The following is a 21,644-nucleotide window of genomic DNA, read 5'->3' as shown; positions in this document are numbered from 1 at the left end:
CCCCTGATGGCGCAGCGTGTTAAAGTGCTGAGCTGCTGAACTTCTGGACTGAAAGGTCGCAGGTTTGAATTGGGGGAGCAGAGAGAGCCCCCACTGTTAGCCCCAGCTTCTACCAACCCTAAAGTTCAAAAACATGCAAATGAGAGTAGATGAATAGGTACTGCTATGGCGGGAAGGTAACTGCGCTCCATGCAGTCATGCCACATGACCTTGGAGGAGTCTACGGACAACGCCAGCTCTTTGGCTTAGAAATAGACATGAGCACCAACCTCCAGAGTCAGACACGACTGGACTTAATGCCAGGGGAAAACCTTTACCCTTTACCTTAACTACCACCAATTCCTCGATACTTTATTTCCCATACCACCATACTTCGCCACAGCAACGCCTGGCCGGGTACAGCTAGTATGATATATATGTTCAGTTTTATCATATTTATTTACTGTATTGTTATAAGTGTATTATTTTAACTGACTATATGGAGTGTAATGAAGTCCTGACAAGTCTTGTTGTTTGGTTTGGTATTGTGATAAGGGCTAATAAAAAAATTATTACTATTACTGTTCAACCATTTCAAAGGTCCCTGCTTGAGCGGTGATGGCATGATCATCAGCATAGATACAACTCTCTGTCCCTTTTGGCTGTGGCTGATCATTTGTGTAAATGTTAAACATTGATGGAGCAAGCATACTGCCTTGAGGCAGGCCATTCTACGCCCTACATCTTTAGCCTGTATTCCACCACCTGACACCTGTAAGGACGAGCAGCATGTAATGAAAGGACCAAGGCATTGACATCTCTGGCCCATCCTCTGTTTGGATATCAACCTGCAATACAATGACTTAAATCAAGAAATAGCTTCCTAAGATCTACAAAGATATTCTCAGGAACACCTCAGCAAGCGAGAGGCCAAAAGTGGCAGGCTAAAATCTGGAACCTCAATCAGTGGCTGACGCCAGATGAAAGACTCCCTCCTGAGCACACAGAAGACTGGATGACTTGGAAGGCGCTGAGCAGACTGCGCTCTGGCACCACGAGATGCAGAGCCAACCTTAAGAAATGGGGCTACAAAGTGGAGTCCACGGCATGCAAGTGTGGAGAAGAGCAAACCACAGACCACATATTACAATGCAGTCTGAGCCCTACCACATGCACTATGGAGGACTTTCTCACAGCGGCACCAGAGGCACTCCAAGTGGCCAGCCTCTGGTCAAAAGAAATTTAGTATAATGCCAAGTTTTTAACTTTGTTTGTGGTTTTTCTATACATTATAAGTGTATTTTCAATTTGCTTCTGACATGATAAATGCATATCCTGGCAATCCCAATGACCTGTACCTTTTCTCTTTCCCCTGCTTTGCTTATTGCAGCCTCTCAGCCTCTTTCTCTCCCCCCTTACCCATTGCTACTGTTTTTTCCTCCAAAAACTCCACCCTAACTCTCCTCCCTTTTGTTCTTGAAATGTGTAGAAAAACACTTGGAGGAAATGCATTCCAAGAAGGCGCTTCCTTCCATTCTAGAAAAAAAAAGGAGTTATGGGCAAACCCATATCCTTCCCTTCTCATAGGTGGAGGGGAGCTGATCTTTCAGCAAGAGGCATGGGATTTGGGAAGAGCTGCTTCTGAAGAGAATGGCATGGCTCTTTTTTGTCTGGTCAGAACTTTCCTGAGTCTGCACATTTTTTTGGCCTATATTCAGTTACCAAAAATAAATTAAAAGATGACTGGGAGAAAGGGAAACTGACAGATTTCTTCCATCCGTCCTTTTCTGACCACCTCACTTGTTATGATGCCATTAACTCTTTACTCAGCCAAACCCACCCCCGTCATTGCATTTACTTGCTCTCCCCCCCCCCCCGAGTTGCATTCTGACTGTATTGAATTAAACTTATTCCACCCAGAGTGTGTCAGCAAATGTGGTGGTGTTGGTACTAAATCCAGGCATAACGATGGCTGGGGAAGCAAATGGGATTTGGCCAGAGTCTGGAAAAGTTTCTTTTTGGACTGCAACTGCTAGATTCTGTCATAGAAAGCTGCCCATATCCCAAGTCAAGGTCTTGGTGTCTTTCTAGCTCGGTGTTGCCAACTTTGACTGGCAGCCAAGACTATCCAGGATATATCTCTTAGCAATAGTATTACTACTACTTCTACTCTTAGAGGTCATTCTTTTTCTTGTCCTACTTCAAGGGTGAGTAAAGTGTAGTCAGCTGGCCATTAATTTGTAGTTCATGGGGTCTCCTAAGGCTCTGAAATGCTCAAAGGATGCATATAAGGAAATTATTTTTACCATGCTTGGAGGCCTTTTGGACCCTGCCAAACCTCCCAGGGGTCAAAATGTATTTTTTACATGTTTTTACTTCCTTAAAGAGCCACCCCATTGGTTTCTAAGAGCTCAGGAAGCCTCCCAAACATGCCTCCCTGTTTCCTAGAGTGCTACGTCTTAAACTGTGGGTCTCGACCCCAAAGGGGGTCCACTTTGCTCAGTGTTGGAATCCCGAAAAAATTGGCAACAGTGAAAGGTTTCTGAACATCACCTAGTGGCTGTTGTAGAAATTTATATGAATCTGTTTTGCAGTGTTTACAGTGGATACTGCAGAAGATGCTTCAGGTGGATATCATAAAAAGGAGAAGCATACTGTTTAGCAAGACTTGCAAATGCTGATTTATTATCAGTAAAATATCTTATCAGTAAATAAGGGGAGCTGCTGTGGTGCAATGGGTTAAACCCTTGTGCCAGCTGAATTGCTGACCTGAAGGTTGGGTTGCTGACATGAAGGTTGCCAGTTCAAATCTGCGAGATGGGGTGAGTTCCCATCTGTTAGCTCTAGCTTGCGGTGACATGAGAGAAGCCTCCCATATATTACATCCGGCCATTCCATAGGTAACGTCTCTGTAGACAGCCAATTCTCTCACACCAGAAGCGACTTGCAGTATGTTCTCAAGTCTCTTTTGACACAATAAAAAATCAGTAAATAATAATAATTAGGTGCCACCTTGTTGTGGTGGGGGGCTTAACTGCTCCAATGATGCTGAGAGCTGTGCTGGCAGTAGTGTAACTACCGGCAGGTCCAACCAAGCCAGAGAGGTTTCAGCTGAGGAGTGGAACTAAGAGCACCTAACCCATTAGCATTATGGAGAATCAAACCAAAACGAAGTCTAAACTGGTTCGGTCGTCGCCCAGGATAAAAGGACTGTGGCGGATGCTGCTGATTCTGGACATCCATCGACAAGTGGGCTACGGAATGGCTGACCAATGAAGATTCATAATCAGAAACAAAGTGTTCAGTGAAGTGAACTCGAAGAAATCCAGAAAATCTGCAAAGCAAATTACCATCAGGTCACAGTACAGACAGCAGCAGAGACTCCAGCAACACTTGGAATGGTGGAACAGATTGAACCAGAAGAAAGTGTGGAGCTTTTGCAAGAATCTGAAGAACCAGCACTTGAAACACCTGTTGAATCACCAGGAACCTTGACAGCAAGACAACAAGAGCTCAAGGATAAGATCATGGCTCATGCTTCAGCAAATGCAACAAGAAAGCGGCTCCCAACTCTAAAAACAGTGCCCAAGAGACACCTGGCGCCTCTCATGAAAGATGTGAACACAGTAATCTCCACTGTCCAAATAACATCAATTGAACAAACAAACCAGTTTGCCTACAGTGCAGCAGTGATAGTAACAGAAGAGCTCGGGCTCCTACAACCAAGGTAGCCCCAAAGGAAATCGACTGGAAAACCAAAGTGCAAGGTCAAGCTAGAGTTGAAAATCAAAAAACTTAGATCAGATGCAAGTAACCTGAAAAATATGAAAGAGAAGAAACTGAAGAATGACAAAATCAAGCAATACCTGATCAGAAAGTACTGGCTGAACACCAGAAAAATTGAAGAAGCTTTGGAAATCGTGAAAGAACAAATTACAGCAATAGCCAGAAAAATGGAAATATATGAAGCCATCATCCAGTACAGACAAAATCAACTGTTTCAGTCAGACCAAAGACGGTTCTACCAGAGTCTGAACCAAACAACAGACACAATAACCATAAAGCCAGAGAAAACTGCAACAACGAAATTCTGGAAAGAGCTTTGGGAAAATAATAAGACCTACAACAAAAACGCTGGGTGGATAAAGGAGTTTGAAGGAAAATTCTCACAGAACAAAATGGAACAGATGGAAATAACAACCGAAATGATCAGCAAACGAGTGCAAAAAGTCAAGAACTGGACATCGCCTGGTTGTGATCAACTTCATGGATTTTGACTCAAACATCTGATTAGTTTACATGGGAAAATGGCCCAACAATTCAATGAGATGCTGCAGAAAGGAAGTATAAGTGAATGGCTAACAACTGAGAGAACATACCTGATATAAAATGATCCAGCAAAAGGAGCAGCACCAGGAAACTACAGGCCAATAACATGTCTGCCCACTATGTTTAAACTACTGACTGGCATCATAGCTGACAGAATTCAAGACTATCTTGAAGAAGAAAAACATCTTGCCAGATGAACAGAAAGGTAACAATTGGAAAAGTAGGGGCACAAAAGACCATTTATTAATTGACAAAAGGATTCTGGAGAACTGTAAAAGCTGAAAAGCTAATCTTCACATGACGTGGATTGACTACAAAAAGGCCTTTGACTCACTCCCACACAGCTGGATCATCAAGTGCCTGGACGCCATCGGGATTAGTAAAAATGTTGGCACCTTTATTGAAAACATGATGGAGCACTGGAAAACTGAACTGTTTGTTGGAAATGAAAGCTATGGACTTGTCAACATCAGAAGAGGAATTTTCCAGTGAGACTCTTTGTCCCCTCTGCTTTTCATTATTGCCATGATCCCTCTGATAAAGTGTCACCAGCCAGAGGCCTATAAATATCTGGGCATATTACAGTGGGCAACATCAAGCATGAACATGTGAAAACTGTGGTCAGCAAAGAATACACACAAAGGGTCAGAAAATTCTCAAAAGCAAGCTCAATGGAGGCAACACCATCAAGGCCATAAACACCTGGGCCATACCTGTCATAAGATATACTGCTGGCATTATAAATTGGACACAGGCGGAATTGGACAATTTGGACAGAAAAACAAGAAAACTCATCACCATTCATCATTCACTGCATCCTCGCAGTGATGTTGACCAGCTATATCTGCCTAGAAGATCAGGTGGCAGAGGACTCTTACAAGTAAAAAAAAGCAGTCAAAGAAGAAGAACATGCCCTGGCAGAATATGTAAAGCAAAGTGAAGAACCTGCTTTGATTGAAGTCAAAAATCAGAAACTCCTCAAAGCACAGCAGACAAAAAACCAGTACAAGAAAACTGCACTACAAACTAGAGCCGACAGCTGGCACAACAAAACATTGCATGGAAAGTTCCTTGACAAAATTGAAGGAAAAACTGATAAGGAGAAGACCTGGCTCTGCCTCACGAATGGGACCCTGAAGAAGGAGACAGAAGGCCTAATCCTTGCAGCCCAGGAGCAAGCCATCAGAACAAATGCAATTAAGGCCAAGATAAAAAAAATCAGCTGATGACCCAAAATGCAGCCTGTGCAAGGAAACCAATGAAACCATTGATCATATCCTCAGCTGCTGTAAGAAAATCGCACAGACAGACTACAAACAGAGGCACAACTATGTGGCCCAAATGATTCATTGGAACTTATGCCTCAGGTACCACCTCCCAGCAGCAAAGAACTGGTGGGATCACAAACCTGCAAAAGTATTGGAAAATGAGTACACAAAGATACTGTAGGACTTCCAAATCCAGACTGACAAAGTTCCAGAACACAACACACCAGACATCACAGTTGTGGAAAAGAACAAGGTTTGGATCATTGATGTTGCCATCCCAGGTGACAGTCGCATTGACGAAAAACAACAAGAAAAACTCAGCCGCTATCAGGACCTCAAGATTGAACTTCAAAGACTCTGGCAGAAACTAGTGCAGGTGGTCCCGGTGGTGATCGGAACATTGTGTGCCATGCCAAAAGATCTCAGCTGGCATTTGGAAACAATAAACATTGACAAAATTACGATCTGCCAACTGCAAAAGGCCACCCTACTGGGATCTGCGCACATCATCCGAAAATACATCACACAGTCCTAGACACTTGGGAAGTGTTCGACTTGTGATTTTGTGAAACGAAATCCAGCATATCTATCTTGTTTGCTGTGTCATACAATGTCGTTGTGTCAATAATGTAAGGTATTATTTTATTTATTACCCTCCTCTCCTTATACATTTTTTTATATTTATATGTATAGGATGAAAGAGTTGTAGGTGGGAAAGTTTAAGAAGCCTTGTCCTAGAGGGCATTAGGTGGCAAAAACAAGCCTTTTAGTGGTAACAGAGTTTGACCATTCAGGATCTCCTGGGAGGTTTATGTGGCCCCCTAGACTTCCATATTTTTCTATTCCCATCTTGCCTAATAGTATCTCCTCCAAGTATTAACCAGACCTGACCTTGCTTAGCTTCCATAATTAAAGTGTACTCAGATTGGACATGATGTTCTTGGTGGACTGGCTGGACTCCCAACAGTATCTGTGGTGGGGCTGAACCCTTTGCCTGAGTCCTCCATCCCCAGTTCTTGCCAATCCATGCCTTGGTTGTGTGTCGTCCCCCTCCCCCAAACCTCTGCCACCGCCAGCCATTTGCTGAGCCTACAGAATGCCTGGCATTCTCCCACTTTCTTGCAGCAAGGGACATCTTGCTGGTGACGCTGAGCAGGCAAAGGGAGGAGGGGAGACCTGAACAAGACGTTTATTGTCTTGCTTTCCGAGTGGGAGCGGATCTCTCTCTGCTGTCTTTCATGATCAGAGTTTGTTTGGATGGGGTGGGGAGGAAAAGAACAGAAAAAGCCTCCCTTGCAGAAATTTCACCTGCTGGCACCTACAGATTTCAGAATGCTCTAATGCTAAACAGGACTGACTGTATAGCACTAAAGCAGTGTAGTGTGATAAGGATCAAAGCCTGTTGCCTGTCAGATCAGGGAATGCATGCTGTCCCCAACCCCTGACCCTGTGTTTGTTCCATGCATTGTATTTACAGCCTTTTTAGTCCATCCATTGTCATTCCTGCCCCTGAGCAGGATTCCAGTCTTGGTTGAATTCAGTCTGACCTCTTCTGATACTAAGGGTGCAGCTACACTGTAGAAGTAATACAGTTTGACTCCACTTGAAGTGCTGTGACTCAATGCTATGAGACCTCAATGAGGCACTAGGACTCTTTGGTGGAGAAAGCTATGTAAAACTACCAAGATTACATAGCATTGAGCCATGGCAGTTCAAGTGGTGTCAATGTGCATTAGTTCTACAGTGTAGATCATCTTAAGAGACCTTTCTGCTCCAGGCTAGGTGTCAAGGAGGAGGCATTAGCCTTTCCCCAAGACTGCCCTGTAAGGAGCTGTGCCAACAGCCGCCCGGCTCCTTCAGGGCTGTCTGAGGAGGTGTTTTCGGAACAGTTCCCAGAATGCTGGCAATGCCTCTGCGGACTACACCAAGACGCAGCACCCCTTTGTCTCCTGGGCCCTGGGAATGTGCGGCATTGAGCCGTGACCTTTTGGGGAATGGCGTGGCGTGGGTCCCCGCAGTCCGGGTGTGGGAATGAAATGCCACCCATCAGCTTCAGCCATGGGATTCCACCGGGAAGGGAGGGATGCAGAGAGGGAGACGTTGGTGGATTTTGAGCAAGGAAGGAGAGAAAGAAAGAACAAAGGAACTAATAGAAAGTCATTACATTGTGGGGTATAGAGAGATGAGAAAGGGCTCATCTTAAAGAGTCTGCGGACAAGAATACTGGTGAGAGGGGGAAATGACACTGCCTTCCAGAATCTCATTCAAGTCTCTTTTCCTAGTAGTGCCAAGACTTTCCATGCTATGCAATATTGGAAATAACTGCACCCAGTCTCTGAGCACATATCCCTTTGGAAATAATTGGCAATCATTACCTTATTGAGAAAGAAAAATGCTTTCATATCTGTTTGGCAAATGTGAATCTCCATGAACATGTTGAGAACACCTTTTGAAAACCACTAGTCAAGGAAAGCATGACCTTGTTATAAGTCAACCATTTACAAGTGATATTCACAAGCATTCATGTAATGGCACACAGGGCTCTCATCTGTTAGACAGAAGAACTATGTCTTTGAACTGCCAAGGACAAAGACATGCCACTGCAAAAACGTATTTGATTAGCAGATGATGGTTGTTTCTTTGAAGGTGAAATTGCAGTTGTAATAGCCCAAAAGATATACACTCCCTTGAATCCTCTTAGTTTAAAATATGCCTCAGAGATTTTAAAAAAGTCTTATTTGAAAAAATAACATATCTTGTTCACTCACAAACATCTTGTATTACTTACAATACAGGCACATTTCTTATTTAAGGTTCAGTTATAGATAGGATGTAGTTCTCTATGTGCTGAGTACTGTACATAGGGTATTATTCTTAATCAATAGTCCATAGTCTTTAGGTATAGTTGTACTCCCTGAAGTCCAAACAGCAACATGCATCCACCTCCGCTGAGGTGTGAATCAGACTGACTACAAAATGGAGTCCTGAGTCTGAACATGCTCAGTACAATCACATGTCTATAACTGCTCCCACACCAAAGAGGTACAGTTAAACTGGCAAAAACATATACATAGAATATAGGTTAGCAAATATATACATTAACAAATAAATAGTGAAAGGCTTGGGAGGTTTCTGTTTCCAACATGCAAGGGGCTGGAAGAGGATAGAGAGCTGGGAGCCATTATTAGAGATAGAGAGACTGGAAATTGGTTCGCATGGGAGAGGTAAGTGATTGTGGGATGGGCATCCCACCCCTATAATGCCATATCTCCCTCATATGAACCAATTTCCAGCCTCCCCGATGACACCTCATCTCCATTAACTAAAAAAAACTAATGATGTGCTCTCCTTCCTACAGCTGCAGAGGGCCTCCCACCAGAAAGCAATGTGTTCAGGACTAGACAGCTGTCAACAGTAAGTACTTCCCTCTCAGTTCGCTGCACTGAGCTGTGCTTCCATTTTGGAGGCAGGGAACTGAAATTAATTTAACTGGGTTCATAGTGCGCTTTGGATGTAGGTGAGCTATCAGCATTAATTGCCTGTTTTGTAAGCCGCCCTGAGTCCCCTCGGGTGAAAAGGGCGGGGTAGAAATGATGGAAATAAATAAATAAATAATAACTACAACTCCTATAAATCCTCTCAAAGCCCTCCAATATTTTTTCTTGGTGATTGGGGGTCTGTGTGCCAGGTGAGTTCCAGGTCCATCATTGGTGGAATTTAGATTTCTCTTAGATTGTAGGTGAACCTACATCCCAGTACCTACAACCACTATATATCATGGTGAATTCTCCCCAAACCTCTCCAGTATGTTCAGTTGCTGATCAATTCCTCTGTGTGCTGTGTGCCATAAAAAATAATAGAAAGGGGTTAAGTGAGAGGCAGTGGGCAGGGTCATAGAAATTCCACACCAACTGGGATGTCTGTGATGGAGGAAAAACAGAAAATCGAGGATGAAATTGTCCGCATATGAAAGCCTTCACTTGGGGGGGGGGGGGGTAGGCAGTACGGTGTTTGTGGAGGACATTGGCAGGTCTCTTGGACATGTTAATGGTACTCGCTATAACCTGCAATGTCATTGGAAGGAAAGCCATCGGTGTCTCCTGAGTAGTGGGAGCTATAGCTATTTGTGGAAGTGGGAGCTTGTCTTTGTAAGTGGACTCCCCAGCCACAAACATACATATTTTGACTTTTATTATGTGTATAGATAAATAGCCGGATGTGTTTCATCCACGATCTATTTGCATGGCCTTCTTCAGCCCCTAGATGGGAATTTTCAGAAAGGAGGCTCTTGAGAAGTTTTCTTAATGTTTCCTTGTTTTCTGTCCTCTCCAGGTAGTAGAGCCAAAAGGGAATGAGCAACCTACCCAAGTCCAGACTCCCACAAGTTCCCATCCACACCAGTCCCCAGAGGAAGCAGCAGACCCGGAAAGAGCTGTAGGTTTGGAAGAGGACTGGGTCAACAGAAGGGAGTGTTTTTCTGCATGATCTGTTGGTTGGGGACAAGGCTATCCATGGTTATGAGCCAGAAGGGCTCTTTATTGCCTCTAGTACCCAAAACAAGAAGACTCTCTGAGTTATGATGGCTGGGAAGCACAAACCAGAGGATGCAGTTGCCGTGATAAATCCACTTTTTCAAATGCAGTACTGGGTGATATTAAGGCCTCAGGCATAATACATATTTATACAGTTGTGGGAATGAGATAGTATGTAATACCATCAGAAAAATGCAAATCATAACCCTTGCCCTCAAGCATCAAAGATGCAGATCTTTTAGATTTTTACCAGGTCAGTTATTGTTGATGTCCCAAAAGGCAGTTCTCCAGGGTTCAAAACTTTCTTGGAGAAGGTTATTGTTGCCATATGTGAATTAGCATGTAGGCTGTTAGGAATTGTGGGAGATGAAGCCCAAAACACCTGGAGGGCCCAAGTTTGCCTACGCATGTAATATATTGTATTATAAATAATACATTATTTATTATAATGTATTATTATACAATGGTTTGGATATGCTGTCTACCCGGGATGGAGAAGGCCTTAACCACTTTGAACCCTCTTCCAGGCCCAAAAAGAAAAGCTCCATGAGGAGCTGAAGCGAGTTCTTCAGAGGAAGGGCGAAAGCCAACGAAACACCGAAGAGACTGTGGCTGGTGAGGAGGAGGAGGAAGAGCCACCATTACTGTCTTTGAGTCCTCCAAGCGAGATGGAGGCCAAAGTCAGTGCCATGGAGGTGAGTCGGTTGTCACAATCATCCCAGGACCTAACATTTCCAGGCAAAAACCAAAGATCTAGGCATGGTGATATCATAAGCCTTATGTGTTGAGTACCAGCCACTGCTGCTCATGGCATGTCATTCAAACACCACCACCCCTCCTCACTCTATATAAAATTTTGCAAATCACGGCAAACCTTGGAAAATTGTGAAAATAATTCAATTGCATGCAGCTGTTTTCCCTTATCCAGAGCTCAGCCTGCGAAGAATTTACACCCTTTTCTCCTGGAGGCTTCAAAGCCAGAAAAGCAATAATTTGTTTTCTACCAGTGAACTTTTTTGCTAAAATAAACCCCTGCTTTGAACGCAATGAAAGCATTTTTGCAGAGGAAACAAGGCATTTGGGGACAAATATACTGGGTTTTTTACTTGTTTGTCTACTTGTGTTTATTTCTGTTTTAATGTTTGCATATTTGTATATTTTAAATTGTATACAAATACTTTGATATCAAGCCGCTTTGAGCCCCTTCAGGAGAGATTATTAACAACAACAACAACAACAACTAGTCATTTGACTAGTTTCCAATAGACCTCACAAACTCTGAGGATGCCTGCCGTAGATGTGGGTGAAACGTCGGGACAGAATGCTTCTGGAACATGGCCATACAGCCTGGAAAACAGCAACTAAATAATAATAATAATAATAATAATAATAATAATAATAATAATAATAATAATAATGATGATGATGATGATGTTGGGAGGAGGGTTTTCCACCTCCCTTAGTATAAAAAATTGCTGAGTGTGAAATATTATAGGAAAGTCAATCCTTCTGTGGGATTCTCAATAATCTGAGATGATTTTCCTGTCCTAAATTGGAGAACTTCTTTTCACATCCCTATTATCATATCTGCATTAGAATTAATGTTCTATCCCTAAGAGTAGCCAGCAGGCAAGAGCCCCATGATTAAGTGTCCAAATGGCCACTGGCTGATCCAGTTGTCCTTCTGGTCACTGTTGCTCCAGGCAGGACTAGAGCTTCCTTTACAAGCTTCCCTTCACTTCTTCCCCTGTAGAAGACCATTGAGACCTCTGAATTGCTGGAGATCATTGTGGAGACAGAAGCAGAAGCTGGGGTCAGCGGGATGAGCGTGGCCGGAGGCGGGCGGGATGGCCTCTTTGTGAAGGATGTGCTGAAAGACTCTCCAGCGGCACGGGCACTGAGCCTCAAGGAAGGTGAGCAACCATAGAAAAGTCAACCAGGAATGAAAGATCAAGCATAAGTCAAGGTGGGCAGACCTAGGCCCGAAGAACAGGGATCCATACTATGACCACCTCCCAGAATGCCTAGAGTTGAAGTGTTTTCTGTAGCGCAATATGGGTTGGGAAATAGGTGGGAAATGCCCCTTCTGTCTGAATGGTAGGACATTGCCCTGCCTTAACCCCTTCTGTTCTGCAGGTGACCAGCTCCTTAGTGCCAGAGTATATTTTGACAACATAAAGTATGAAGACGCCTTGCAGATCCTGAAGTGCGCTGAGCCATACAAGATCTCCTTCTGCTTGAAACGGACGGTGCCCAGTGCAGATGTCTCCCGCAAGCCCGGCACCTCCACCTTTGAAGTCAGAGGCCCCAAAGCAAAGATAGCCAAGCTGGTAGGTATCAAAAATCCCCGCCAGGCCTTGGGAGCTTGGGAGCTAGTCATTGTTTCATAGTTTCCAGGGAGTGAAGTTCACTTGGGTGAGAAGAGGTGGGGCTTAGAATTTGAGGTTTCCCTCATCCATTGTAGAGTGGCAGCAGCTGATGCACTGGGTGGCATTGGATGTGAATTAGGGATCATGACATCATGCAATCCTAAGAACTGCATAGGAGACTCCAAAGACCATTTGGTCCCATCCACTCTGCAAGAGCAGGAAAATACTCCTGAGAATCTCAGGCCTTGGAGGAGAATCGAATTCTCCTGGGCTTTCCGTAGATGCCCACACTCCTTTTCCCATGGCATCGTTATTGGTTTCTCAGATTAGGTGTGGATTTCCTTTGTCTGAAAGTGTCTGAAACATGCTGAACAAAAATGAATAAATTGGTAAAGGTAAAGATTTTCCCTTGACATTAAGTCCAGTCATATCTGATTCTGGGGGTCACCATTTCTAAGCCGAAAAGCCAGCGTTGTCCGAAGAAACCTCCAAGGCCATGTGGCCGGCATGACTGCATGGAGCACCATTAGCTTCCTGCTATTCACATTTATTGATCTATTCACATTTGCATGTTTTTGAACTGCTAGGTTAGCAGAAGCTGGGGCTAACAGCGGGAGCTCATCCCGCTACCCAGATTCAAACCGCCAACCTTTCAGTCAATAGTTCAGCAGCTCAGCAGTTTAATCCGCTGCACAATCAGGGGCTCCATGTAACAAAAAAAGAAGTAATGTTTCTTTTTTGCCTAACCAACTGAAGAAAGTGAAGTATTTTATTGTGGAGGGGTTTTTCTTTTTGATGAGCACTTCTGTGAAGTGCGACGGTTTACATGCTTCCCTATGAGCCCAAATTGGCCCAGAAAAAGAATCAGGTGTGTATTCTCCAGAAGGTGAGACACAACTTTCCACAGTAAGGACATCACTTGTTTCTTTGTCTCCCTGGCAGAATGACTCACAGAGCGCTTTGGTTCTTTCCACAGAACATCCAGAGCCTGTCATCTCTAAAGAAGAAGAAGAAAAAGAAGGTGACAAAAGGTTTGGCAAAGGACCTGCAAGAGACAGCAGACCTTCACGGCAGCAGGGACCTGGCTGGTGGAAAACTGGAGATCGCACCAGTTGACGTGGAGTTCTCCCTGCCCAAGTTTTCCAAGCTGCGCAAGGCCAAGAGTGCGGGTGAGGTGGCAGTCGCTGAACCAAGCCCAGACGTTTCCCCCTGGCTGTCATCTCTGGAGACTAAACGCCGAAAACTGAAATTCCCTAGGCTGAAGGTTAAGGAAGCAGCAGCTGCCGCTGCAGCAGGTAGAACAAGAGTCGAAGTACCTGAGAGTCATCTGGAAGTGGGCCTGCCGAAGGTTGCCATCGGGGTGAAAGCTGCTACCAAAAAAGAAGGTGAAGGGAAGGTGTCCAGGTTCACAGTCCCATTCACCAAGGCTAAGAAGGCTAAAGAAGAGGCAAGGAGCAAAATAGAAACTGGGTTCCAGGCCCCTCAGGTAGAACTTGACCTTCCCTTGCCTAAAGCTGGGCCTGGCAGAGAGTCACCCAAAACTGGTGCCAAAGCAGAAGATTTCAAGATTCAAGCACCTCAGATTGGGTTGCCCAAAATGGAGGTGGTGCTGCCCAAAGTAAGTACTGTAGGGATGGAAGTACTAGAAGGTGGTCTCCAAGCAGGGCTGAAGCTCCCCACGGCAGAAGTGGCAGCGCCTAAGATAGATGTAGACCTCAGCTTCCCCAAACTGGAAGGCTCATCTCCCCCAGAGGTTGTCCCCAAAGGAGAAGGCTTCCGAATCAAAGTCACCAAGTTTGGTATCTCTGCGGAAGATGTCAAGCTGAAAGTGCCCTCGGCCAAAGCCCCAGTCCTAGAAGTCTCCCTGGAAAAAGACAAGGTGAGATCCAAAGATTTGGCGGAAAAGCTGACAGCAGGAGTGACAATGCCATCTTTGGATGTGGAGGCCCCATCCGTGGAGCTAGAGCTCCCCCTGCCCAGAGGGAAAGCTGAAATGAAAGCTCACAAGACCAGAGTTGAAGTCCCAGATATCGCCGTCAAGGTCCCCTCCATCAGCTTCGGCAAGCTGGTCTCCAAAGCCCCAGAAGAAGGGGAGAGCAGATTGCCTCAAGTGGAAGTCAGTCTTGGAAAACCAGAGAGCCCCAAAATAAAAGCCAAAGGCCCCAAGATCCAAATTCCGGGATTTGGGATTTCCTTGGCAGAATGCAGGTCAGATAGCAAAGAGACTGTTTCCAAAGGGGCAGCAGAGAGTAAGGTGACATTTCCAGGGATGAAGATGCCCTCCCTTGACATCTCGGTCCCCAAAGTCAGTGACATGCAACTTCCAAAGGCCATGGGAGAACTGGCTGCCCCCTTCGATCGGGCAAAGTCTCAGGAGGCTGCCGAAGAGCCTGGCTTCAGATTCCAGGTGCCCCAAGTGTCACTTCCCAAATTTGACCTTCCTGCCAAGGCGACACCTTCTCCATCCCTCCTAACCCACACCAAATTCCCAAAGCCAGAAGGTGATGTGAGTGTGAAAGTCGGTGTCCCAAAAGTGGATCTTGTCTTACCTGATGTTCAGCTTCCCAAATCACAGTGTCAAAAATCAGAATTGGACATCTCAGTGGAGGAGCCCAAAGTAGAAATGGCTGTCCCCTCAGCCAGGCTGAGCTTTCCTTCCGGCACGGTGCCGGCATTAGGAATTGGCCTGCCCAAAGTTGAAGTTGGCTTGGATTTGCCAAAGGTGGAAAGAGAGCTTGTAGTCTCTGAGCCGCTGCCACCCAGGGACCATGAGATGAAGCTGCAGTTCCCCAACTTCGGGGCTGTGAACAAAGACCTGGGGGTGGAACTCAGTGTCCCCACATGCCAGCCTGATCAGCTGGAGATGGAGCCAAGCGTGAGGACCTTTGAGGGGCCAGATGTCAGCGGGATGGTCGCCAGAATTCCTAAAGTGGATCTTGCTTTGGGGAAAGAGTTGCTAACAGCTGAAGGAGAGCGGGGCCTAGAGATTGGCTTGGACCTGAAGGAAAAAATCTTGCCAAAGATCAGCTTAGGACAAGCAGGCTTGGCTGCGGGAGCCAAAGTGAAGCTACCCTCTGTAGAGATCCCGACTATCACTATCCCAGATGTGACCATTGAGAGCAATAAAGTCCTCGAGGCTGAATCAAAACAGAAGTCTCCTAGATTTGCCCTCCCGAAGTTCAACATTTCTGGCCCCAAGGCCCAGAAAGTGAGCCCAGAGGCAAAGTTGAAAATGCCAAAATTTGGAATCTCATTCCCCAAGTCCAAATGGGGAGCAGAGGTGGAAAGCCCCAAATTAGCTCTCAGCGTTGAAGGGAAGGCTCCCAAAGAGAAGTCTGAGCCTCGGGTGGGTTTGGATTCTTCTGAAAGCAGGATGAAATTGCCCACTATGGAAGTTGAGGTGCCCAGCATGGCTGTGGACATCAGCCTTCCCTCAGGGAAGACAGAGGAGTGGCCTAGTAAAGAAGCTGCAGGCCCTTCCCCTGAAGTTGGTATGGACCTCCCAGATGTCAAGCTGAAAATGCCCAAATTACTGTTGCCCAGATTTGGGGCCAAAGGCAAAGAGGGGGATCTGGAGCTCAAGGGCCGGGAGGCAAAGCTGCCAGAGAAAGAGGCCAAAGCCAAAATGCCCAAGTTCAAGATGCCATATTTTAGCATGATGCGCAGAGATGTGGAGATCTCAGGCCTAGAAGCAGAAGCAAAAATCAAGAAAGATTCCAAAAGTCCCAAGGAGAAAGGTCCATCTGTGAAGATGCCCTCTGTGAAAATGCCAACTCTGCAGCTGTCCTCTCCTAAGCTGGAAACGGATCAAGGGAAGCTGCAGATCCAGGCTCCAGAACTGGGAGTGAAAGTCCCCCAGGTAGAGCTACCCAGGATTAGCACCAAAGATGGCAAAGCAGAGGGAGGGCTGCTTATGGGGTCTGAGAGTCCCACCTTCAAGGTTAAGATGCCATCCCTAGAGATTGCTGTGCCCAGCCCCAGAGTGGAAGAGGAGCTGGAGAAGCCCATGGTGGACGTCTCAGAGGCTGACATCAGAGGATATGAGGGAGAACTAAAGATCCCCAGTGTGCCTTCCATCTGCATTTCTGCCCCCAAAGTTGAGCTGGACATTGGTCTGCCCACCGCTGGCCCCGACGAGTCCATCTCACATGGCGCTACAAGTGCAGATGCCAAGATCAAGTTGCCAAAGGTGGAGTTGCCCAAATTTGGTAAGGGTGAGGATGGTGGGGTAGTGGAAGCAGGAGTACAGCTGATGGGACACAAGTTCAGCCTTGGGCGAGAAGGGGAGAAAGAGCCGGAAGGAGCAGCAGAAGGCCATATTCTGGGCTCCAAGGTACGGATGCCCAAAGTAGACATCTCCTTGCCCAAAGCTCGGCTTTCTGATGCAGAGCTACCCCTAACTGAGGGAGAGGGGGTGGCTGAAGGAACTGAGGGTAAATTCAAGATGCCTTCGGTTGGGCTGCCAAAGTTCTCCACCCCTAAAATGAAGGCTCCTGAGGTAGAGCTTGACATGAGTTTGGAAGCAGCAGGGAAAATGCCCAGGGTCAAAGTGAGCAGTCCTGCCATTAAATTGCCCAAATTTGGGGGTTCCAGCTCTGATGGAGAAGGGGAGCCTGAGGTGGATGTGCCCAGGGTCCCACAGCTTGAGTTGAAAGCTCCCAAACTCCGAGGCAGTGCTGAGATGCTGAGCCTGGAAACTGGGACGAAAGAAGCCAAGATCAAGATGCCCTCACTCCCCATTGGCTTTGGTCTAGGCAAGGCAGAAGCTGAGACTGGGCTGGGCGTTGATGATGGCAAGTTCAAGTTGAAATTCCCATCCTTGAGCATCTCCAAGGCAGGCCCTGAGTCGAGCACAGATACTCAGCCCCTCTGCCCTCCTGCTGAAGAGGCAGACTTCTCTTTCAAAATGCCCCAGATTGCCCTGCCACATGTGGGGTTCTCAGTGGACTACGAAGGGAGGAAGGAAGCAAAGGAAGAATTGGGGAAACTAACAGGTATGACTGATCTGGAAGTGGATGTGGGAGGGTTTGAAGGCAGGCTGAAAATGCCCAAAATCAAAATGCTGGCATTTGGCACACCAGGTGCCAAGGGAGACACAGATGTGGCAACAGCTTCTCCTCCAAGACATCGACGGGGCTCAGGAGAAGGAGATCTGGACGAGAAGAAAGCAGCCTTCAAGGTGCCTGGTGTAGAGATTTCAGCCCCAAGCCTCAAAACCCACGCTGAATATGATGTTGAGGAGACCCAGCTCAGGTATGCTGGCTCTCAGGAATTGGAAGGGGCCAGTAAAAGAGGCCGCATTGGCAGCGATGGTCGGAAGAGCCCAGTAGGCAAAGGAGAGGGAGCCAGTGCTGATGCAGGGAAGAAGTATAAAGTGAAGCTCCCCAAATTTGGACTTTCTTTGGCCAAAGCAGGATTTGAAGCTGAGGAAGGCACCCCAGGGCAGGAATCGGAGACTAAAGCCAAAAAACGCATGTTTGCCCTGGGAAGGTCCAAGGCAAAGGGTTCCGAGGGTTCCCCCAGCCTCCTTGAGAGAGAGGAGGAAGGGGATGGCAAGGGCATGATGGCCAAACTCAAGCTCAAACCCTCTTTTGGATTATCTCTCTCCAAGCCCAAACTGGGGGTGGAGGTCAATGGAAACCTGGAGGAGGCTTCCTCCAAGCTCAAGGTGCCCAAGCTGGGCTTCTCCACAACAGAGGAGAGCGCCCAGCAAAATGGGGAACAAGCTGAAGTCTCGCTGCAGGATGGGTCCCAAGAGAGCAAGGGGAAGATGGGCAAAATCCGTCTTCCTCAAGTGGAACTGTCATCCCCCTCCAAGGTGGCTGAAACTGACCACGAGTTGAACCTCAAGCTGGTGAGGGCAGAAGAGACCAAAGAAGATACCCATGGCAGTGGTGGAGGCACCTTTTCAGCCTTGAAGTTCAAGTCACCCAAGATCACCTTCTCGGGCTTCAAGAAACGGAATGGGGAGATGGAACCAGGAGCTGTGGTGTCTTCCGCTGCCCGAACAGAGATGGCTTCGTTGGAAATGGGCGAGGCAGGGTCCAAGGGGGAGAGGTCTCCCAAATTCCGATTCCCTAAACTGGCACTGAGTCCTAGATCCCATGGGGTTTTGGAGATCACCCCTGAGCATCCAGAGGACGAAGCACGGTTGAAAATCAGGCTGCCCGATGTGGGTTTCTCTGGGGAACTTAGCTCTGAGGAGCCGGGCTTGGAGACCAGGTTGGGAACGGCAAAGGTTGGGACCAAATCAGAGGGAGGGGCAGTGTCTTCAGTGTGAGGAGCAAGTGAGAGTTAGCCTGGCAGAGTTGTGCCGACCTCTCATTTTTCCTTTATAATGTTTAGCACTAACAGTAGTGAGGCAGGCTTGGCACCAGCCAGGAGCAGATGAAGGAAGAGAGAAAAACATTTGGGCATGCTTCTGTTGCTTGTGTCTCTCCCAGCATGTTCCCTTTAACATCCCCTTTCTGGAGGCCACCGAAGCTCCATGCTTAGAAATTGGTTTTTTTTCTCTCTCTCTCTGGAAAATCAATGTGAATAAATTCAAGTCCCATCCTTTACTGTCTTATTGTCAAGGGCCTGCTTCATGCCAACCTCCAAGCAAACTTGTTTCCTCCCTGAACTGTGTTTTCACCCCTTCATTTCTGTTGTCTTCCCTTGTGAGTTTTGGGACCACGTTTGAATTTCCCTATCTTTGCCTTTGGAAACAGGTGACTTTGGGAAGACTTGGTTATATGTTACAGAACTAACTTAAGAACAAGGGGGGAGGTGTGTGGTTTTGTGAGCAGAGTGAATGAGGTATCTAGAGAGGAGGAAGTGGTGGTCAATAACAAAATGTTCTTCCTTAGAAAATTATAGAGTTAATGAGAATCCCAGGGGTCTTCGAGTCTAACCCCTTTCCAATACAGGATCTAAAATAGATAAGATGTTGGAGTGGAGGTGAGCCAGAAAATGGAGGGATGAGCAGGTCTGAGACCCAGGCTTAGTTGGACGACAGAAGCCAATTCAAGGGAGTTTTGAGCAAAGACAAGGCTCCTAACTGACTGGGAAATACTGTATCCTGTTTAATCTTATCCTCAGTTGACCCAGAAGAGCCAGGGCTCTTGGGTTCCTGTGGGGTTATTGCTATGCTTTGTTTTTAGGGTGATTCAGAGGTTGAGCTAGCAGTGCCAAAGGTTGCCTGGGTGCAAAATGAGAGCTGTTTTTCTGAACCAAGAATCTCTGTTATCTACACCCCCTTCCATAGATCGTTCTCTCCATTCTCAAAGTCCCGTTGCTGCCTCAACTCTCTCATCTCTCTTCCTCCTTCCTTAACAACACAATAAAACATCATAGACCATTAGCACCATGCAATTTGTGCCCATATCTTCTCCACATTACCCTAGAGAAAACTGGAATTTTCAGAAGACGTTGCTTGTCAAAGCAACTAGGTCACAAGTGACATCTGCTGAAATTCTCTCTTCAGCACAATCTTGAAAGAGACAGAAGCCCCTTTTAACTTTTAGTCTGGGCAACCCTAGCTAAAAAATTGACATAGATCACATAACTGTTGTTGTCGATGGGAGTTTTTCATCTCTTAGTTAAGGAATAAAAAAAACTTTTGGATAGTTTCCAAAGAAGTAGCCCTGTTAGTGTAATGCAACTTTAAAAATATGCTTTATTCCTCAGGCTTTCCTGTCACTCTGTACTGCATCCAAAGAAGTGGGATTATATCCACAAGAGCTCATGCTAAAACAAAACCCAGCTAGTCTTAAAGGTGCTGCAACATTCCTTTTTTTGTTCTCTTTGTTTTCTTTTTTATGGAAGTTTGGGAGAAACGCAGAGAATTTTCTTTGGGATATGAGAGAGGGATGAGGGTGGAAATGAGAGATTTTCAAGATCCCTTATGTGTTCCTACCAAAAACAAAAGGCACCTTTGCTGTGCCAGATTTTCAAGATGGTGGTTTTCATCAGCAGCCCCAAGTGTATTTCATTTAGATTGTAAAATATTTTACTGGTTTGGAGAGAGGGGGCGACCCATTGCATTTGCTTTTCAAGAGAAGCGTGTGAAATGCAGTGGTCACATTAAGGTGTTTACATTTAGGGCAGAAAGCAGTGTAGAGGGATTTGGGAGTGACAAAGGATCTGTATTCCTTCAAGCGAGTAAGGGGGGGAGCGAGGGACAGAAATATTGTCTTGTCACTCTGAGATGTACAGAAATCTTTTGTTCTAATTGTTAACTACTTCATCCTGCCGTGATGGGCTTTCCTATAACTTGCCGCTAAAAGAAAAATCCCAGTAACTGCCTCTTTGCCAGATTGTCTGTTGAATTAATTACCTTTTAAGTGAAGAAAGACATTACACTGTATCTCAGATACACTATACTACTGCTGCTTTTGTTTTGTTTTGTTTTCTATTCTGGGTTTGAATAAAAAATTAATATGTGGACTGACGCTGCTGCTATGTGTGTTGTCTTTGCCCATTGTGCTGGCAATGTAGGCGAGAGCAAATCAAGCCTGAACTCTCACTAGAAGCTGCGGTGACAAACAGAGGCTCTCACACTTTGCACACATCATGAGATGACATGATTTATTAGATGGTATTATAATTCCTCTTAAAGTGGGAAACGGTTGGAAAAGAGGAGGATAATGCCACAAATTGACCCACAGCCTAGAGTTTGCCAGACATAAGCAAGAAGTCCTTGAGGTCTCATTCATAAACATAAGTCATAGAGCACAGTCATAGTGTTTGGAGGGAACACAAGGGTCATTCTAGTTCAGCCCTCTGGCATGTAGTGAGAGCACTCTTGAAAAAGACCTATCCAACCTCTAGTTATAGGCCTTCAAAGAAAGATAATCCACCACTCTGCAAGGCAATTTCTTTCACTATCAAACAGCTCCTACACTCAAGAAGTCATTCCTAATGTTTAGGTGGAATCTCTTCTAATGCTAGCAGCAAAACACAAGCTTATTCTCTCCTCCACATAACATTATTTCAGATATTCAGACGTCAATGACAGCAAATAATTACTGTATATACTCGAGTATAAGCCTAGTTTTTCAGCCCTTTTTTAGGGCTGAAAAAGCTCCCCTCGGCTTATACTCGAGGAAGGGTCCTGGCCGGCTTCTATTCAGGTCAGCTTATACTTGAGTATATAGGTATTCAGAGGTGGACAGTCTTATCTTATT

The 21,644-nt window shown here is 45.8% G+C and overlaps 1 protein-coding gene across 2 annotated transcripts in view; it reads left to right on the top strand.

The window, feature by feature from the left end:
- prx (periaxin) overlaps positions 1-20,909 on the top strand; it is a 35,707-nt gene extending 14,798 nt beyond the window's left edge. For both annotated transcript variants that reach the window (XM_062962124.1, XM_008113814.2), the window contains exons 2-7: positions 8,935-8,990; positions 9,909-10,010; positions 10,636-10,803; positions 11,862-12,021; positions 12,245-12,438; positions 13,454-20,909. In XM_062962124.1, coding sequence (XP_062818194.1) covers positions 8,935-8,990; positions 9,909-10,010; positions 10,636-10,803; positions 11,862-12,021; positions 12,245-12,438; positions 13,454-18,757 — 5,984 coding nt within the window. In that variant the 3' untranslated portion in view covers positions 18,758-20,909. The remainder of the gene's footprint in view (positions 1-8,934; positions 8,991-9,908; positions 10,011-10,635; positions 10,804-11,861; positions 12,022-12,244; positions 12,439-13,453) is intronic.
- Positions 20,910-21,644: the final 735 nt, after the last annotated feature.

The sequence above is a fragment of the Anolis carolinensis genome, unplaced genomic scaffold, assembly GCF_035594765.1.
Source record: "Anolis carolinensis isolate JA03-04 unplaced genomic scaffold, rAnoCar3.1.pri scaffold_10, whole genome shotgun sequence".
Lineage (NCBI taxonomy): Eukaryota > Metazoa > Chordata > Lepidosauria > Squamata > Dactyloidae > Anolis > Anolis carolinensis.
The sequence above is the reverse complement of the archived record's forward strand: the minus strand, read 5'-3'. Positions and strand labels throughout refer to the sequence as shown.